At 48.1% G+C, this 21,505-nt stretch overlaps 1 protein-coding gene across 1 annotated transcript in view; it reads right to left on the bottom strand.

The window, feature by feature from the left end:
• Positions 1-16,742, bottom strand: part of GRIN2A (glutamate ionotropic receptor NMDA type subunit 2A) — a 370,883-nt gene extending 354,141 nt beyond the window's left edge. Inside the window, exons 1-3 of the mRNA XM_060648461.3 lie at positions 15,839-16,742; positions 15,074-15,264; positions 13,237-13,668 (exon numbers count right to left, since the gene is read on the bottom strand). Of these exons, the coding sequence (XP_060504444.2) occupies positions 13,237-13,650 (414 nt within the window). The 5' untranslated portion in view covers positions 13,651-13,668; positions 15,074-15,264; positions 15,839-16,742. The remainder of the gene's footprint in view (positions 1-13,236; positions 13,669-15,073; positions 15,265-15,838) is intronic.
• Between the last annotated feature and the right edge of the window lie 4,763 nt (positions 16,743-21,505).

Raw genomic sequence — 21,505 nt, 5'->3', positions numbered from 1 at the left:
TTTGCTCTACTAGAGAAAGGAGCAAAGCATAGCACCGCATCCCTACTGTTCACCACAAAGCCCGTGACATGAGCACATCCCAGGCCCACCACAGCAAGGTTCTCTATCTTTTCTCCTGGCATACCACAATAGTCAAACCCCACAAAATAATTCTCTGCTGGGAAATCTCACATTTTAAAGCAATTCTTGAAGCAACCCTGATACAGACACAATGGTTGAGCAATGCCTAGTGACTAAGAATGAATAATCGCAGAACTCCCTGCCAGGCTTCAAAATATTTATTATTTTTTAGAAATTCAAATTATTTCACCGTACGTCCTATTGGAATCCATCATTTTCTGAGGCTTTCCATTCACACAATGAGAAATATCAAACAGGTTAAGATGTGCAACACCTAGGGATATAAAAGTCTGACTAAATTAAGATGCCTTCTGCAGCAGGTGCCTTAAAAGAGATGCAAATTAAAATAATGAGATGCCATTTTCACGGAACCAATTAGAATGACTTTTGTTTCAAGTGTGGGCCAGCGTTAGGTGAGGGAGCTACTTTCACATAGCTATCCGAAGTGTCCAGTGGTCCAATCCTTCTGGAAACCAACTAGCAGCATGTATCATGAACCTTAAAATTCTTCGCGCACAGTGACCCAGCGATTTGAGACGTAGGAATCAATTCAAAACCAGTAATCTGCAACTTAGACGTTTCATTATAAAGCTCTTGAGCTGAGGCGTTGTGTTTAACAGCAACGAATGTGAAGAAAGCTAAGTCATCAAGGAAATCATGATGTGTCCACAGAATGGAAAAGGTAGCAGGTAAGAACGCTTCCAAATAATCTGTAATGCTAGTGATAGAATGTAAATTAGAAGCTATACATGAAATTATGTAACCGATATGTATCTGTGTGTGTACAGCAGGCAAAGAAGACTAGAAGAAGAAAACAAAACGACTAGAAGGAAATCCACGAAAATGGCAACGGTAGCTGTGACGTCCAAGGTGATTTTTATTTTCTTTATACGTCTTCCAATCTCTCACGTCCTCTAAATTGTACACTTGTTAGATTACTTTCATGTTAGCTGAGGTGTTTTTTTTTTTTAAGAGTTGTGGGGTTTTTTAACGTTTATTTATTTTCAGAGAGAGGAAGCAAGCAGGGCAAAGAGAGGGAGAATCCCAAGCAGGCTCCGCATTGTCAGCACGGAGCCCGCTATGAGGCTGGACCCACGAACCGTGACATCAGGACCTGAGCCCAAACGACAGCACTGCGCGGGCGCCCCAGCTGAGGTTCTGTCTTTTAACAGCCTGTAAAATCCTCATCCTTTGGAGATATACGCTGACGTATTTGTAGATGAAATAGAACAATATCTGGGATTCGCTTTAAAACGATCCAGCTGTGGGGCTGGACGTGAAACAAGAACGGTCATGCGTCAAAGCCAGGTGATGGGGACGTGAGGGCTCACGCTGTTGTCTCTACTTTGGGACGTGTTTGAAATTCTTCACGGTAAAAGTATTGCTTTGAAGGCTACCAAAGGGTGTCACAGAGGAACGAAGAAAATAAAGAAACACCAACAGAAACAAAAAGGAGCACCAATGAGCCAAGGCAAAATCAACAGCCATCAACCAAAGTGCAATTGGGCCGTGAAGCTCGGCCTTCACCCAGGGGCTGCCTTTTTCAGAATCCCGCTGGCAGAAACCATGCCCATCACCAAGCACCAGAGCCGCGGCCAGCGGGTCGGTTTCTAGAGCCCCACATCCTGTCCCCTCTCCCCGTGCTGTGGCTCTATTCACACGAGTCAACCAACACCACGTTCCTCAGCCCTACAAATATCTTAGCTTTAAAACAATTCGTCTAGAAAATATGTTGTTGTTTTTCAGCCCGAGGACTACAGGCATGCAAGATGACAGGGATTTCAAATGCCACTCACTCTTTCTGGCTAGAGTTTCCTAATTTGGAAGAGGCAAGCTACAGCAGGAGACATTCAGCCATTTGTGACAACAAAACAGAGATCGGCAAAAAGCTCAATGTTTTGATTGTGAGAACTGCCATCCAGGGGAAAATTCAGGAGCTATCAAAACCACACTCGAGCCTGGCAGCTTGGTGGAACACGTTAAGGGGAAGGAAAGGCCTAGACTGTAGGCCGGCACCTGGGCCTCCGTGAGCCAGCCTCCTCTCCTCTCTGCGGCTTGTCCTCTGCAGCCACGGATGTGACCTGCAGGGGCAGACACATGGGATGCCAGCCTCCTCTGGCCAGGAGTTCTCGAATGCAAATCGAGCCCAGATTTGACCTTCCAGCACCTTCTCTGACAAGCTCCCACCCTCACGCCTCTGGATGAGGGGCCCCTCTGCTATGTTCCCCAGCCCCCCTGACGCTACCCCAATCACAGACGCACCACTCTGGGCTTTAATTGCCAGTCTCGTCCAGCTAGATGCACATCAGAGCAAATCTGATCACTGATATATCTACAGAACATTTTGGGACAGGATACAGGCTCCTTAAACGTTTGAAGAATGAACATATTTATAAACCAATAAATAAATAAATTCCAAGGAGGTCTACGAATGAGTATCAGGGGACCTGTGAACCCCTAACAATTGCACATAATATTGAATGCATGTTTAGGAATGGGCATCCCTCCGGGGGGGGGGGGGGGGGGGGTCCATACCTCCTGTCAGTGTATGAAATGATCATGACTCCCCAGCGGGCTCACCCCAAATTATCTTAAATTTCTTGGGTGAGTATGTGGGCCTGGCTTTAAGGTGTCAGTGATTTGCACAAGTCACCTTAAATTCTAGAGTGAATTTTTATTTTGTTTTGGAGAAACAAGCACAGTTGGGGACCAATGGAAAATGATTAAACCTCTTTTTTGTTAAGTCAGTGAGACTTAAGAAGAAAAGATCCTTGTTAACATACCAATAGCCTGCAAAAGTTACAAATGGAAACAAACTACCACTCCCATTTCATATTCTTCCTCTTTGAACCGGTGACCTGGTCACCCCCTCGGAGAGGGGCACGTGTGTGAGGACCTTCCATGCATGCATTGAGCAAACATTCTGTCTCTGAATTCTATATTGTATTCCTTGGATTTTTTTTTACTCTAGTTCTAATAAATAAATAATTTTGGTATACCCATTTCCATCATATGGAATGCTGTAACATTTGAACGCAAAGACAAAGCTTTTGCAAACCAATTCTGGATTTTGTTTCTTCCTGGGACGTGTGAAGGAAGAACAAAGGACGTGCCCAACAGTGGACGAGCACCCAGAGCCACTGCTGCCCTAAGGAAAAGCTCAAAATGCAGGGGGTACAGCAGACAAGAGAGAAAGATTTGGCAACTGGAAATTCAGAGAGGGTTCTGGCTCTCTCTTTAGAATATGAACATATTCTTACAATAACGTGTGCAAAAACGTGAATATACTTTCATAAGTAATCATGATTAACTGGGTGTGGTTCTAAACCGCCCCCCCCCCCCCCCGCATTTGGAGATCACTGGCAATTATTCTAAACATCATCTCTGGTAGCTGTGTTTCTTAGCCAAAAACATTCCCACTAGTAAATATGATGCCGGCTGACCTACTTATGTTTATATTTATATATGTGTGTGTGTGAGTTGATATATACATAGGTTTTCTGCTTTTCAAATACTGTCTACCCTTCAGGATGATGTAAAGTCCTTTGGAGATTTGAGGTGATGATGCCAGGATCATAAATTCCTCCCCCAAGCCAGGCAAGTTTATACTGAATTACTCACACGCTTGCAGAAAGTGAGGATGTTGGTTTTCAGCCAAATCCAAGGGCCTAAAGTACCAGGACTTGGGGATTTAAAAAACAAAAAAAACAAAACAAAACAAAAAACCCACAAGGATTTGAGAGGTGCAGAGCTTCTGAGTTAGAAACAACCTCAGAGGTGACCCCATCCAATCTTTCCATGAGTCCAACACCACACCCCCCCCCCCCCCACCATCCCGCTCCTGACAGACGACAGTCACTTTCAGCTCAGCTACGTCTGACAGACACTCATTATTCTCCGAACCATTGCGGTCTTCGGTCACAGACCTAATTGCCAAAGCTCATCTTACCATATGTCATTTAGATCCTACACAACCCTGAAGGCCCTTCCTCTGGACACACTGTCGTTGTTCAATATCTGTCTTTAAATATTATTCCCCTCCATCCCTGCCAAACTAAGTCTATGGATCATGGTGTTTGTGTGGCTGGAGAGATCATCAGTTATATCACTCAGCCATTGCTCCTACGCTTCTGCTAACAGAAGCAAATTTTGCTTCATTGGCAATTATCCATTCTTGGCGAAGAATCTTGACTGTTAATCTCTATCAGTGATGTTCAAGGGGAGGCATGTAACCCAGTTCTGGCCAATGAAATGTAAGGGGAAGTCAACTCTAACAGAAGAGGAGAGGGCCTAGAAAAAAGCTTCTTTTCCCCCTCCTTTTTCTTCCCATTTTAAATGCTGGCATGTGAAGATGTGATGGCTGGAACAGAAGCAGCCATCCTGTGACCAAGAGGAAACAGCAAATAGAGGCAAAATAGAAAAATGGAAAGGACCTGAATCCTTGGTGGGTTACCGAGTCACTAAATCACATCTGGGACTCCTTGCTAAAAAAAAAAAAAAAAAAAAAAAAAAAAAAAAAAAAACTACCTGTCTTAATTGTTTAAGCCATCATCGGTCAAACATTCTGTTATTTGCAGCTGAAAGCACCAGTAACAACAGAAAAGGTATAATGCAGCTATCGCCTCTCTTGATTTGGACATTATATTTCTAGAAATAGGGACTTCACTTTTTCTAAGAGCCATATCACTACTTAGAATCTGCTGAGCATCGAGTGCAAAACAAACAAGCAAATAAACACAACCCCCATGACTGGAGATCATAATCTCAAACGCTTCAGACACCACACAATTAACATAAATGTGTGAATCTGGATGGATGTCAGGTAACAGGGAGCAAGGACATTAAAATGCAGGCACTTTACAGAACTTATTAGTAAAATAAAATACTAATGCATTTATGAGGCTGATCCAGTAGGCAGTCCACCAGTTCACGGCTCTTGCGAAAACCATCCTCAAGTTGGAGAGCTACATCTCCCCCCTTCCTATGAGAAAGTGCCATTTCTTCTTAAATCCTCCAATGTAGTCAGTAGTATCTGACTCTAGCCCTTCAATCCGGAAAGACAGTTCTGAGTTTTAATTCCATCACCCAACATCTTAATCAATCTAGGTAACCAAAACATTAACATCAAAATCCACTGTCCCTCTTGAATGTAAGCCCCTTCCCTAAACCTAATGGAGTCCCAGTCATTAACTTGAGAAGGCAGTAAGAGCAAAAGAACAGTGGATAAGGATTCTCTAATCAAATACCTTTGGGGCTGCCAGGTTCCCCAGGCTGTCACCGAGTTACTTAATCCTTGGCAGACACCAAATGAGAGACTGTATCTGTCCACAGCCTAAAGCCCTAAGCCCAGCGCAAATACATAGTCCAGTCGGTGGAGTTATTTACTGCAAGGCTCACGGAGACAGTCTCCTGTGGTGGTCATTTTCACCCTGGCCACATCTGATCTTCAGTTTGCCAGGATAAAGCCCACGGCAAATTCCAAGAACTGAAAGCCCCTGGTTGTCCCAGGAAACTCATATTCCCATTCATGTTCATATTAAGGCAATATGAACCGTCTCATGTTGGACTCTCCACTTCTAACACTTCTGTGGGATTCGTCCCCCGTTTCTTGCAGGGGTTACCATCACATCGCCACACGACCCTTCATCATTTTTTCTGGTGGTGAAAAAATGCAAGTGCATTGGACACAAATAAAAATTACATGATACACACACAATAACAAAAGTGTTCCTGTAATAATTATTTATTACGAGCCAAGCACTGAGCTACCTGTTATCTCATTTCAATCTTACAGCGCCATGAAGTACATACTCTTTCTGTCCCCTTTTTAAAAACAAAGGCATCGAGGCCAGGCTGGGGTCAGAAACAAACAGTGAGGACACTGAGACTCAGAGCCATTAAGAAGCTTTCTCATGATCAGCCAGCTGGTAAGTGAAAGCCTGAATTTAAACACAGACAACCAAACTCAAGGTTCAATTTATCAACCACGCTGTAATGACATTAACAAAATTTTTTTAATGTTTATTCATTTTTTGAGAGACAGAGAGAGACAGAGTGTGAGCAGGGGAGGGGCAGAGAGAGAGGGAGACACAGAATCCGAAGCAGGCTCGGGGCTCTGAGCCGTCAGCACAGAGCCCGACGCGGGGCTCGAGCGCACAGACTGTGAGATCACGACGTGAGCTGAAGTCAGCCCCTTAACCGATTGAGCCACCCAGGCGCCCCAGTATAATGACATATTTTTTAAAAAACTGAAATAGCAGGAGTCTACCACTCAAAGATAACCACGGCTCACATTTTGGGAGGTCTCTTGCCAGTCTTTCCTTGAAGGTGGTAAAATTTTCAGAGCTGGAAGAGGCCTCAGAGATGATATCACCCTAAACGTCATTTCACAGGAAAGCCTAAGGACCAGAAACGTGAAGGGCCTTTCTCTGGGTCACACTGCTATTTGGAAATGGAATTCAGGTCCTCGGACCCTCTGTCCAAGGTTTTCGGGGGCCTTTGACTCAAGTTGGTTGGTAGTGGCTTCCTCGAGTACCGTGTTGAGAAGGATTTAAGGTCCTTAAAGATTTAAGGCTCAGGAGATCAGCGAAGGCAGCAGTAAACACAGCAGCACAGATATATGCACATCATGAGTTTGCCACTTGCCAAGGAACAGCCTTTGGGAGAGAAGCAGAGTGCCCAGGAAAGGCTTTCTTAATAAAGACCAGCTGTATTCTTCACCTACACCAGGGTCTCAAACCCCAGCGCCTTCAGGGATGAGGTTCTAGCATGAATGAGGGAAGTGGGCAAGCAGAGGACTGAACATGGGAAGAGCGCCAGCCCTAAGAGGGTAAGAGTGCTATTCACCTCCAGCCGCGTGTTGCCTGCCAAGGGGAAGGGTGGCGCCCATGTTGCCAGGCCTTCTGAATTCTTGCAGGGAAGCATGAAATTTGGATTTTTAAAAATGTGAGGTGTCCGGGGCGCCTGGGTGGCTCAGTCGGTTAAGCGTCGAACTTTGGTTCAGGTCACGATCTCATCGTCAGCGGGTTCGAGCCCAGCGTCGGGCTCTGTGCTGACAGCTGGGAGCCTGGAGCCTGCTTCGGACTCTGTGTCTCCCTCTCTCTCTGCCCTTCCCCTGCTTACGCTCGCTCTCTCTCTCTCTCTCTCTCTCTCTCAAAAACAAACATTAAAAAAAATTTTAACTGTGATGTCTCCTAACTTTAACGCTGGCAACGAATCCAAATCTGAATAATAAACAGGGAGTGAAGAACAAAGAAAACCCACGAGCTAACAACATTATAACCGCTCGTTTTCACTATGGGCTTACCAGAAGCTATCATTCTGTACTGCAAACCCAAGATGCTATTTGTATGTCTTTCTCCCTCTCTTTCTTTCTGCCTCCCTCCTTCCCTCCCAGCCCCCTGATCCCTTCCATCGCTCCAGCTAGAGAAGCCTTTCCCACCTGGGGCTACCAAAAAGAACATCAACACTGTACCTTCCAAACCCACCAGAACACAGCTGCCAAGAGTCCAAGCGATTCCCAATGACCCCCAAGGGCCACTTGGAAAGTGAGTCATGCCTCTCGGGGTGATGCCTTTTGCTGTCCAATGACTTATGGAAGGAGGGGTAGATGATTGCATCTGACATGCCTCATCGCAAAGTCTCAAGATAGGCCTCCTCACTCTCTCAGGAACTACCCAAAGCCTCCAGAGCAGGAGCTGAGTGGGTTCCACCAACGTTCTGATGTGCACGTCTACCCTTCCCATGAGCTTTGAGGGTCTCACTCATAGCCTAACTCTGGAGGTGCCCGGTTACAAGAGAAAGTCCCACTTCCGGCTGATGACCTATTACTCAGCAGCACTACCTGGGCCCTTTGTACGGAACACCCCCAATTTCTGTTAATCCCAAGGATGGCTAGTAATTATCTGCCCACTAGAAAGAAGAGGAGACTGACACACACCTATGAGATCAGTCAGCAAGTAGGGAACAAACACTGCATGGGAAGCCCCGAACCACAGTGTGGTAAGTTCATCTGGAAACTGCAGCAAGCTGGCATTGGAACCAGGGACTTGATTCATTCAATCAACAAACATTTGCCAAGAAACAAACACAAAGGGCGAGATCAGCACAAGGTGCTGAAAAGAACACACACGCGAACCAGAAATAAACCTTAATAAAGGTGGAAAATAGAAATATTAGTCACAATGACTGTGGTATAAACAGAATACTCCGCAGCCATTTAAAATCATGTTTGAGAAGTCTATTTTATTAAATAGGATTTAAAGGGAAAATTCCACAAATACATAATCAAGCTTGAAAAAAAATGAAAGCAGGTTGTGAAATATAACTGGGTCAAAATCAGAGTGAACACACTCAGTAATTCCTCCCCTGCTCCTAAGATGCAGAATTTATAGATAAACCTTTAGATGTTTTAAATTTTACATAATACTGCTTGGAAATAAGACAAGGGAATCACGAATGAAAAATAAAGAGGACTCTCTAAAAATAAATGAATCAAAAGATGGGACTCTACAATCTCAAACAGGACTCAAAGTCACATGGTTCATGGGGGATGGGTCCAATATGAGCCAAGGAAGCAGAGGTCCCAACATCTACCCAGGGAATAAGAGGCAAAACTGGACTCAGAATCATGCTTCCAGGAGTCACAGTCAAAAAGGATGCCTCCGTCTGTGCCAAGGAGCAAAAATGAAGCAACTTACATGAGCCTGGGACCCAAGCGGGCACCAAAGGATATACAGAGCAAAGAGAGAGCCCTGAGTTGAGCTGTTGACATGAGCTCTAGTTGAAAAGCACATATACCCTTGCAGACATAGGGCAGAAGATATCATAAAATCACCTTGAAAATAAGTTCACAAACAAAGCATATGAAGACATAGGAGACATTAGAGAACACAAGAGGACATCCAATGATCAGAATCTGCAAAATGAAAGAATTCATATCTGAAGAAACAAAGATGCCAGAGCAATCAGAGAAGGACTTCACGGTATTTTTTTTTAATCCTCAAAGGGATAGAGAAAGAATTTACCTTCACAAAGTAAAAAGAGGGTTTTTAAAATAAAATAAAGAAGCAGGAAGGTATAAAAAGGGGCCAATTATTTCTCTTGGAAATACGGTGAACATTGGAAATTAAAAGCTCAACAGACAGGTAAAATAATAGACAAGATACAAAGAAAAAGAGGTGGTTAAGGCAAAATAATAAACCAGATACAAATAAGAGTTGGTTAACTGGAGTACAGAACTGGAGAGACCTCCTCAAACATGACACAGAGAGATAGAGAACTGAAAAAAAAAATGTTTAAGATACATGGAGAAACTACATACAGAGAGAACAGAGAAAATACTGGACAGGAAACAGCCAACAGATAATGGCTGAGATTTTTCCGCAATTAAAGAAAAACCTGAATCTTATGACTAAAAAAAGCCCACAGAGTGCAAAGTACAAAAACAAAACAAAAACAAAACATATATACAGCATAATCCTGAACTGATAACTAACTGAATACAGCTTAGAAGAAAGAGACCCCCATGTCCAACAGTGGCTGGCTGCTCCTGGTGACAGGACTTAGAGGGAAGAACTTTATTTTCTTCTTTAAAGGTTAATATATTTTCTAAACGCTCTCCGGTGAAATGACATTATTTTTGTAAACTGTGGAAGAGTAGTATTCATTATTTCAAATACACATAAACACACTTTTTAAAAAGATTGTCCTCAAGGAACTTCCACTCGAGTAGAAGAGATGAGGTATGGATCGACACAACATATCAAGTCCATGCAGTAAGCGACATGGCTAGATGTAGCTAAAATCTAAGCCTCGTCTTTTCCCCCATGGACTCGCTAGAAATCGAGAGGGAGGAGGAGGTGAGGGCACTGAGCAGAAACATGAAGGTCTAATGCATATGCCTGATTTATTAGGGGCTATTGCTGCAACCAGAGTTGTGCTCCATTTGGAGGGGATCAAAGTGGCCAAACCAAGATAAGTTAGAACTTTATCTACATCAAACATTATTTTCACCTCTACTTGAATTATATTTCAGGACCACCCGTTGATAGAAGCAAAAATTAACATCTCTACTGTAAATGAACATCACACAAATCTGCCACTTAACACATTTCAGTTATTAGAAGGCTTTGTTCTTTCTCGCACGGGTCAGGTAGACTGAGGGAAAGGTAAAAATGGGAGGGGGGGCATGTTGAATTTAACTGATAATCAAGTTAAATACCATTCTTATCCACAGGGGCACGATCAACTATCATGCTGCCAATTTGGAAGTGAAAACACCACAGGTACGTTCTGGGCTTTACCAAATGAACATCATCTTAGCGGGGAGACAGAAAGGCCTGTTCAGTCTGGGGAGATTCAGACTTTGTGGCCGTAACGCTGTTGGCACATTCAACCAAGAAAGGTGGAGTTTTAGGGAACATCTCATGGCTGCCTCTCCAGAGCCAAACAAACTGCACTCGGCATTCAGCTCCAAAGGAAACAGGTGGCAAAGGCACAAGCCAGAGAGATGTGCTACTAATATGGAAGGAAGGGCTGTTCCCATCTCAGATTATCTCTTTCTTTGCTTTAAGACATTCAGGTTTCTCAAAATGCCACTCTTTACCCACCTCCACCCAACATCACCTGCACATCCCACGTGTGGGGCCCAACATATACCCCAACATTAGCTCCGCTCCCTTCTTTGATTCCCTGCCATCAACACCAACTTGGCCAGCCCCGACAATTCCCTTCACAATTTTTGAACGAATGAACTCTTTCATTCCTCTCCCAACACCACCTCGTAAATCTCTCTCTTAACGAGACTTCTCTGAAAACGTCCTTTCTTATCTTCCTCTTGCATTTCCGGATTCCCTTTTTCTCCTTTACTCCGAAGTGGGGCCACACTCTTGCCCAATCCCCAGAAGGTGGTTTCCTTTGATAGGAGACGAGGATACGTCCACCCACACCCTCCCAACTCCCTTTCTCACGGCCCTTTAAGGGAGGAGCAGCCGCGGGTCCAGTTGGTCAGAGCCGGGCATTCACAGTGGGCAGGGTCGCCATCTACCAAATGGGTGCTCAACTCTGAGCCCACTCCCTGTTCCTACTTACTTGCCCACAGTCAGATGGATAAAATCAGGTAAGAGCCTGAGCCACAGACCTGCCAGATCAGACCTCTCAGACTCAAGACACCGTCTCTAAGTCAGATTACAACAGATTTCTCCATTGATGGTGCTGGGCCCTAGTCAATCCATAAATTTCACTTTCCACATGGCAGTACTATCTTTCGTGTGCTGCTTTTTTGGTCAAAACTTCAGATGGGAGGTGGGATCAGGGGTGATATTTAGATCCCCAAATCACCAACCCCTGCCAGAAACTACAGTTCTCATTCATGCCTTCATCAGACGACTGGTCAGTCCTTACGCACGAGCCCTGGGCTCTGATTCACTGCACCTCTCCATGGCTCACTATCTCCTATAAAATGAGATTAATTCCTTGACCCTCCTGAAGTTAAGATGACAAAATTAAAGGACAAGCTTAATTTGCTGGAAAGTGAGATCACAGCTTGAGACCAGAAGACCAAAATCTAGTCCCATCACCCACTGAGTGGCCTCAGCCAAGTCTTTGACTGCCCGAGCCACCCACCCCCCACCCTCCCACCCCCACCGCTATGCCTCAGGTACTTCATCTGAAAGTTGCAGGATGCTCTAGGAGACCCCAAGACCTTCTCCAGTTCATACACTGGTGCCAGGGCACAGCTGTTCCCTACTTCGTCTTTTTTTTATCCCAGAAAGGAGCTCCCCAAAACAGAGAGGTGGCTGGGAAAATGCTCGGCTGCACGGAGGAATTCTGCTAGACTGCAAGGCATTTCAAATGAATGTTTAATAAGATACTGCATTGGTTGTATACTTCGGCTGAATGTGCTGCAGCCCAGGAGACCTGAAAGAATTAATACAGTTCCCAAAGGAGCTGGTGGGAATTGCTGAGGCAGAGGCAGAATCTGATTTGATGAATATGAAAGTGCTTTGAGAGCGTCAGAAGGAAAGTGCTCTGACAAACGTCTGTTCATTCCATTAGCATGTCTCCCGCTATTTAAGGAACACATTCCAAGAAGGTCTCGGGACTGGGGACCACAGCACACAAGGGCAAGCTCCCTCTCCCCCCCACCCCCCTGCTTCCGACCCCATCTGAGGCCCTTCCTGGGGCTTAGAGATACAGTGCACCCACGACTCCAGTTTTTTCTCCTTCCTCACTGTGCTTCTCCCTTCTGATCCTCAAACCAGGCCCTCATAACATCTCACCCAACCTTAAAGTCTCTCCTCTTCCCCAAACCAACACTCTCGGATGGTTCGCAGAATAACCTTCTCTCCCATCCTAAACCAAGAGATGGGGACACACCTTGTTTTGTTCGGACACTATCCAAGTTCATACCAAAACCCATCCTTGGGAAGCAACCCCTCCATCTGACGTTCTGGGCGCCCCTGACAGCCCCACCCAGGGAACATGTAGGAAAATGCCAGGCCCTCCATACTCAGGGTCTACAGTCAGTTCTCTCCACTCGCACCCACTCCTTAGAGGAACGCTCTGCTGTGCGCCTGCACAGGACTTCTCAAACTCTCCGCCCCTCTTCCCCCAACTGCGGAGTCTGTGGAAGCATATTTCTCTGCCCTTTTGCGCTTTACCTAAAGACTATGCGTTTTATTCCGTAACATAGCCACGTTTCAGCTTTTTGAAAATAGTTTTAGTCGCTTACCGCAAAGGGGGAAAATGGACACTTTTCCACAAATCAGGTAAAAGTGACATTCTAGAAATATGAGTTGGAGGGTTTCAAGTGTCCCCAAGCTCACCTCTGTGCACTATCTGGAAACTTCCAAGCGTTCCACCACTTCCTGACCAATCTGCATTCACTGAGTTCTCCCTGGCATACCCAAAGTGCCTGAGACCCTCAGAACCAAGGCAGAAAGCGTTTCCATTCATTTCTGGGTTGGAAAGGCAAAACCTGGCTTTCACCAGAGCCAGTGGCCACGACCCTCTCTCAGATCAAAACAGATGCCAGAGGCTCCCCAAGACCTGTGGTGGCTGTGGTATGATCAGCACACTCCCGGGGCCTGGCAGCCTATCACCTCTCCCACTTACCTTGTCAGCCATGATCATAGATGCGCCCCCGTGGATGCCCAGGATGGGGATGAAAGTCTGCGAAGAGATAAAATCCAGCATCTGAGCCACGGCCTCCTGGTCGGTGTCGTCCCCAAACACAAGGCCATGGATGCGCGCCCCAGACATGAGGTCGCACACATGTGTGATGAGGCTCTTGGGGTCCGTGCGGTTCATCAGCAGGGCCACCACGTTCACGTCCAGGGGCAACCCTGCTGCCTGCTCGGGGCCCCACAGGTTTCGCAGTTCGCGCTCCGTCACGTCGTGGCTGTGACCCAGCAGCACCGCAATGTTCAGCGCCGGGGGACCCTTCTCCGCCGCCGCACCCTGCGCCGGACCGCGCCAGACCAGAAGGGCCGGCAGCACCAGCAGGGTCCAATAACCCAGTCTGCCCATAGTCGCCACTTACGGTCCCTGCAAGGCGGAGAGGGAGAGTCAGGGATTACAGACCCAGCCCCTTGCTCTAGGAGCCTGGTATACAGCCCATCCCCAGCGCGAGCTGACAGAGTCACTGACTCCATTCCCCATTCCCGCCGCCATCCACATCCCTCCACCCAGCTCTATCCACAACTCCAATCGCAGCTAAGTCTCCATCACTATCCCTAAATCCATTTTTGCATCCAGCCTCCGTCTCATCCCCTGTCTCCAGCCTCCTCTCCATACCCAACTCTGCCCACGTTTCCCACCACACCCCCAAGATAGCTGTGGACCACAGCCCCTGAGCGTAGGAGCACAGAGCAAACCCTCCACCCACCCCTCTCCCACCCGACTAGTTCAGACCAAGTTACCGACCCCGCCCCCTGCTCAAGGGAGCCAACTACAAAGCAGCCCCCGCGTGCGGAGGCGGTGCCGAGACTCCGCAGCCCTGCTCCCGCGCTGTGCTAGATGACTGACCCCGCCCCCTCTGAATCCTCCCGGCACAGCGCAGACCTGGCTCCACGCTGCACGCGCTGCAGACCCCACTCCTCTCCTGCAGGGTGGCCCCCACCAAGTTCACGGGAGTGCAGACATTCACCCGTGCGCCCCAGGCGCGTGGGGGAAATTGCCCCCCCCCCACCTCGCGCGGGGTACAGTGAAGCGATTTCCACTCAACTGCAAGCGAGCCCCAGGACCCGCCCCCTACACGCACACACGCACACACACACACACACACACACACACGCCCTCTCTCATGCGCGCCGCGTGCAATGCAGAATCCCAGAGCGGAGAGCAGGCGCTTCCACCCGTGGGCCGGTGTGTGGGAGCTGGCAGGGAACTGCGTGGGGGGAAAGGTAGGCTCCTAAGCGGCTCTCCGACGGACACGAACCGTACAGACCCTCCCCAGGCTTTCCACTACAGGTCCTGTTACCAAGTCTTAGATGCATGTGGGTAGTGGGCTGCACAACCTGACAGGCACGCGCGCCGTTCTGCGCACAGCCGCAGGCCGCTGTGGCGGTGCCCACGGCCATCCGGAGTCCACACACGTCCTCAGTCGGTGCACACACATGTATCGCGCCAGGTGCACAACTGCGCGTGCCTGCAAATACCAGCACAGTCGTGCACGCGTGCACAGGCGCGCGCCCCTCGGGCCCGGCGCTGCTGGAGCCAGGGGAAGTTAGGGAGAACTCGTTCTGGCCGAGGCACTCTTAGGGTGAGCACAGCGGAGCGCGGAGCCGCAGCGCCCCCTGGTGCTCCTCCCGCGCCTCGCTACAGATAATCCCTCTCCCGCTTCCTCTCTCCCTCTCTCTCCTGTTCCTTCTCCCGCTCTCGCTCTCTCTCCGGTCGGTCGAGTCTTCCTCTTCCCAGGCCGGCCGAGCCCAGGTCTCCCGCTGGGACGTACCTGTAGCCGGAGAAGGTCGAGGATGCAGTGGGGCGCGCTGCGCGCACGAGCATCTCGGCCGCCTCAGCAGCCACCGGGTTTAGCGGGTTTCCGCATGCTGCGGCCCCCGCGCGCTCCCCTGGCTGTCCCGCGCTGTCTGCATCGCCCCCACGGGGGGCGGCTATCCCAGCCGGAGGCTCTGCAGCAGGGCTCTACCGGGGTGGAGAAGAGACGGAGAGGCTGGGTCAGCCCGCGGGCAGGAGAAAGGGGACTGGGGGGCAGGCTGCAGTCTGCAATGCTCACAGCCCCCTGTGCGCACAGGGGGCTCGACCGAAGAGGGGGAGCTGAAGCTCCATGCCCAAGACCCCCTGTGCGGATCCTCAGACCCCGTGGTCGATATGGAGAGCTCCGCTCCTGGGCGCACAGGAGAACCCGAGCCCCAGGTTCGCCACGCACGAGAAGCTAACTGGGCATCTCCACCCTCACCCCCTACCACCTCCCCGGCGCCGGCTGCTGGCAGTTGTTCGGCCAGGAGCTGCTGAGCGAGGGGGGTAGGGAGAGAAAGAGGAGGGAATGGAGGGGGGTGGCTGGCTGAGTTTGCGATGAGCCGGCAGGAGAGGGGGAGGGAAGGACTCGGGCTCCCGCGATCCCGGATCCCCGAAGGAGGTGCGATCATTCCCACGCAACGACCCTCTTGCGGTCCTGCCGCCCCCTCCTATCCAGGCCTCCCACCATCTTTTCCCCCAAAGGGGCCTCCCAGGCCCGGCGTCCCGCGCCAGCACTCACCGCAGCCTCTCTCCACATAGTTCTCAGCAGTGGCCGCTCCTGGTCATCTCCAGGGCTGATGGCTGCGGCCGCGACTCTCAGCGCTCACCCAGCCCCATGCTCCGGCTAGCCCCGCGGCGCCTCCCTCCAAAAGCCGGAGCTCGGCTTCCTGCCCCACTCCGGACAGCAGCTGCCCGGTCCTCTAAGCGCGCCCGGGAGCCCTCTCCGCAGCCCAGGCTCCGGCTGGTGGTGTGCGTGAGGGCGAGTGTGTGTGTGAGTGAGTGTGGGAGCGCGCGCGCGTGTGGCCGGGGATCCCCGCGGTCCCCGCTGGAGAGAGGCGCGGGCGGGGGATGGCAGCTCCCTCTGGGCCCTTCGCTGCGGGGCCAGCTCGCCACCAGGCGTTCAGCTCCCCATTTCCCGACGGGAGTCCGGAGAGCGCCCAGCCACCCTGGTTCACAGCACTGGCAAAGCCGGGCTCCTGAGGCTTGCTTCTGCTGCGGTCGCCTCGGAGGAAGAGGAGGAGGAAGGCAGGGGCGCCCCCACGTCAACTTAGGGGACTTGTTCTCAGTCGGCTAGACGCAGCAGCCCCCGCGACAGCCAGGGAGGCTTGGAGCTCCGGTGGGCGAAAGCATCTCCCGCCCGCAGCCGCCCTCCCTGGAGGCGGGCCGAGGCAGACCCCGCAGTCCCTCGGCGGCGGCGGCGCGGAGCACTGCCACCCTTTCCCGGGGCGCACGGCAGCGACAAGGCCAGGATAGGCGACTGCCTGGCGAAGTGGGTGCCTGCGGCGGGGTGCCGCTGTCCCTGGTGCTGAAAACGCGCTCTCCGCCCGCTCCTGAGCGTCTGGTGCGGCTGAAGAATCAATTATTCAGATCTCTGCTACCGCTTCCTCCTCCCCCAGTGCCTTGCGCTGGGTACAGCAATCCCCCTCCACGCACAGGCGCGCCGACACACACACACACACACACACACACACACACACACACACACACACACACACACACACCACAGAATCTGCTCCAATGCTTCTCCCTGTGTCTCACCACCCCCGTAAGGGAACCCACTCCTCTGATCTCAGGGAGCCAGAATCCTAAAAGTAAAGACATCTCTACATCCCCCACTTGCTTCCTTCTTGTTTTCTAAGTTATAACAAAAGTCGCCCTGAGGCTGCCACTTCTAAGCTACCAGCAGGGGTGAGCCAGAGAGCACGGGACTGCCTGGGTGTGTGGGGCCTGGCTGGCTTGAATTCTGGCAACTGAGCATGAAAAACATTGTCAAATGAGCACCTTTGCCCCTTTTACACTCAGCCGTATCTCTCCTTCCAACTCCCAGGTCCCTGCTTTCCTTACCTCAGGCCCTGGAATCAAAGAGGCCTTAAATTAGAAGAGGTTTTGCAATCACAGTTTTTTCTAACCCTGTATCCTCCACTCATCAGCCTGATATCACCTTTGGGCTTGCTATGTATTTATCTTTCCTTATCAACCGCTAATCTGAAAAGCAGAGAAGAACAGTAAAAGTATCGATTTCTTAGGGTTATTTGGAAAAGAAAACGAGATAGCTTTGGTAAAGTAGCCAACAAAGTCCAGCACACAGGAGGTGCTCATTAAACATGAGGTCCCTACAAGGTGGTCTAGGAAGGAAGGGCCTCTTTCCAAGAAGGCTGAATACTGAAATGGAGACAGTAAAGGTACACAGTTCCTGGAGACCGATGGGTGCATGAGCAAGCGGACTGTGTACGTACGTTAAGTTCTCTCGAGTTTTATTATTCAAAAGACAGAACGGAAGAAATTCTGAAAGGTACATGAAAATGGTGGGTTGTATGACATGCAGCAAAGGATAGAAAAGTGTTTCATTTCTTGAGGCAGTAACTGGGCTGAGCTAGATTGAGTGAAGATGATCATTTCTGGGATTTTGGCACAGGTGCAGAACCCCGGTTTGGAGACTTACAGGGAAGTTAGGCTCTTTGATTTAAACGATGTGGAAATTATATACAATAAAACACACATCTCTTAGGGCACCTGGGTGGCTCAGTCGGTTAAGCCTCTGACTTCAGCTCAGGTCATGGCTCCCTCTCTGCCCTTCCCCTGCTCGTTCTCGTTCGTTCTCTCTCTCTCTCTCTCTCTCTCTCTCTCTCAAAAATAAACATTAAAAAATAAAAATTAAAAAATTAAAAATTAAAAAAAAATCTCTTAAAAATTCAGTTCAAGTTTTGAAATTACACGCATCTGGGTAGACCATCACCCAAAACAAGGTTTAAAATATTTTCATCACCTTCAGAAAGTGTCCTTGTGGCCCTCTGTTGTTAATCCCACATCCCCCTTTTAGAAACCATAATTTTTTTTCTAACACCATTTATCAGCTTTGCTTATTTTCAAACTTCGTACAAATAGATTCTACATTGTACATTTTTTGGTGACTGGCTTTTTTCACTTAACCTAATGTCTGGGAGATTCATTGATGTTGCTGCATGTAACAACAGCTTTTTCTTTGCTGTTGGTGAGTAGCTTTCCATTATGTGAATAAACCACACTTTGTGTATCCATCTTTGATGGCTGGACATGTGGATTATATCTGTGGAGTTTTTTCTTAATTTTTAATTTAAAAAATTTTTAATGTTTATTTATTTTTCAGAGACAGAGCATGAGTTGGGGAGGGGGAGAGAGAGGAGACAAAGAATCCAAAGCAGGCTCCAGGCTCTGAGCTGTCAGCACAGAGCCCAATGTGGGGCTCAAACCCATGAACCATGAGATCATGACCTGAGCTGAAGTCACACCCTTAACTGACTGAGCCACCTAGGTGCCCCTCTGTGGAGCCTTTTAAAATACAAGCGGTTGTGCCCACTTTACATCTTCTCCATCAAAATCTTCAGGGGTGACATGTTTATTTGTTTTAATTCCATAGGTGATTCTGATGGTGCCCTGGTTAATAATCCACCATACTTTCCATATTCGCCTATCAATGCTGACCATGAAATAGTCTTTGATAAAAACTATTGGTATGGGAGACTTTGAAGTCATTTGTGACCAGACTTGCAGAAAGGTAGATCAAACTGATTATCGTCTCTTTTGAATAGAGAAAGAACGCAGTCCCCCATTTGAAGGAATAGTCTGTCTCTGCAGACACAGGCAGCTACAGCTGCCCCAGGGTGGGCATCTCCCCAGTGTTGAGAACTACTTAGGGTCAGACATCTGGAACCCCACCGTACAGGTGGAGACTCTAATAGTGTGCACGTGATCATGACAATTTGCCCGATGCTGTACTGCAAAAGCTAAACCCTCCACAGAGGTTAGGACACTGAGCAGGATTTTGCTACTCGACTTTCAGATGAAAAATCTTCATACCAGCTATGCTGACAAAGACTATGTGGGGGGGGGGGGAGGGGAAAGCCCCCTAGTCACACTGTTCTGCAGTCAATTTTGCCAATTGGTTTTATTGCCAGTCACATCAAAGTAACAGAAATTACCTAGTCTAGTCTTAAGGAACAAATTGTTTCCGCTGTTTTCAATCTCATTGATTTATCTTCAAAAGCTTTACTAAAGAAATGAGCCCCCCTGGTTGCCACTTGCTTTGAGCCACTTGAACTCTGTGGTTAAAAACCAACCACCAAATCGTGTCTCTAGCAGAGAAGCGAAATAAGCCCATCACTGATTGTGCCTCTAGTGCTACCTCTATTCTCAAGGGAAAGGAGCAAAGAATGGGAGCATTTTGAAGCTGAAAGACCTTTAGAGACTCTACTGTATTGTGCATTCTGTTTTCAAATAAGTTTGGGGAGCTATCTTTTTTATTTATTACTTTGAGAGAGAGAGAAAGCATGAGAGGGGAAGGGCAGAGACAGAGGAGGGAGTGACTCTCAAGCATTCTCTGCACTGCCACTTTGAGCCCAATGTGGGGCTCGAACCCATGAACTGTGAGATCATGACCTGAGCCAAAGTCAGATGCTTAACCGACTGAGCCACCCAGGCGCCCAGTATCGAGTCACTTTAGCACGAATTCTGACATTAAAGGATCTGAGAAGTCCCATGGGTTAAAAACAATTTTTTTAAATTAATCCAGCAATATTCCAAAAGAAATTGATCATGGAAACTTATGTTATTCCACATAATAGCTGTTAAAATCCTATGAGAATTTCAGACCTTGACCAAAACCTTTATTTTGCATATGGAGAAAGGGAGACTAACTTTAGTACTATATGAGGCTAAATCGAAGGCAAAATTTGGAGTGGTATCCAAAATTTTTGTTTTACATGTCTACTGTATAAAACAAAGTACATGGGCATTCTCATTCTACAAGGTTACGGGGATTCCAAAGCAGTATAATACAATCCTGAGAGAGAAAGAGTAAAAAAGTAATTTAGGGTGGCCAAGAAGCCTAAACACCAGCCTAGCCACCACTGGTAGTCCTTGGATTGTCACTGGTGATCTAGCTTCACTGTCCCTCCAAATTCCAGCCTGTGGGTTCTACCTCTTTGGCTATCCACAGTCCCAGACTTATTGATGTTCTATTTTACATAGTAGCAGATAAATAGTACTCATCTGTCCTGTGCCAAGGCAGACGTCATTAATCAATTCATGAACTATTTCTCTCAAAGTTTAGGTGGAACATTCTAAGCTTGCTCAGTTCTAGGTTCTGGGTAGCCCCATCCATTGATTACAGCTGGTTCCAATGTGATATTCCTAAATAAGTTCTCATAGATTCCTGAGTTTAGCACAACCTGACTCTGATGACATGTATCTCCTTTACTTTCTCTTGGATCCTAACTTCCATTTAAAACCGCCTCCGCTTTAGACCTCAGTTTATCCATTTGCTAAATCAAGGCTGACACTAGCCATGATGAGCTGCCTTCCATATCTGATGTTGAATGATTCTGTAACTTTTTTTGAAGGTCTTGACCTTGGGATCAACCAAGGGGCTAGTTAACTCTCCTATATCTTATCCAAAAGGTTAAAAATCCCTTCCTGCTCCCATTAGCCATTCAGGTATCAGTAGTTCTAATCAGGGAGGAAGGCTTTTTCTAAACAAATCCACAGTTAGTCTTGAGAACTAAAATTAAGACAGCAGCAAAAGATTTAGTACCTTACTGGTTTTCACCCAATGCAACCCACTGTCCTCCCTTGTATCGGGCAGGAGGCTACACATACCATTGGGGAAAGAATAATGGTACATTCTAGCACTTTGGGAGAAGTCATTTTTGACATTTTGAAAAGACCTCAGTTCCTTCATCAGGAAAATGGGAGTAAAATCACCCTTCCTCCCCCAGCACTGTAGTGAAGGTCGCGTAAGTTAGACGTCTTAGCGTGAATCCCTCCACCAACAGTAGGGGTTACGCACCCAGTTCCAAAGTTGGGGAAGGGGTGGCTTCGCCCACATCAGCAAGCAACTCTTAGACACCAGTGGGTGTCTCAAAATTCAACTCAAATCTGACCCTACGTGGAGATACCGTCAGACTCCACAGGTTAAGGGCTCAGTCCCACAAGACCACCTTCCACTTCAGATGCCACTTTGAAGTCCAGGTTGTTTCCTGTGCTTCCGACTGGTTATAAATCAGAAGTTCCCACAACGCCTTCCTTGGGGTTGATTAATTTGCTAGAGCAGCTTACAGAAGTTAGGAAACCAGTTTAATGACTAGATTGCTGGCTTATTACAATGGATACTGTTTTTTTTAAGTTTATTTATTTATTTTGAAAAAGAGAG

Source organism: Panthera onca, chromosome E3, assembly GCF_046562875.1.
Source record: "Panthera onca isolate mPanOnc1 chromosome E3, mPanOnc1 haplotype 2, whole genome shotgun sequence".
Classification (NCBI taxonomy): Eukaryota; Metazoa; Chordata; class Mammalia; order Carnivora; family Felidae; genus Panthera; species Panthera onca.
Note: the sequence above shows the minus strand (reverse complement) of the source record. Positions and strands in the feature narration are given on the sequence as shown.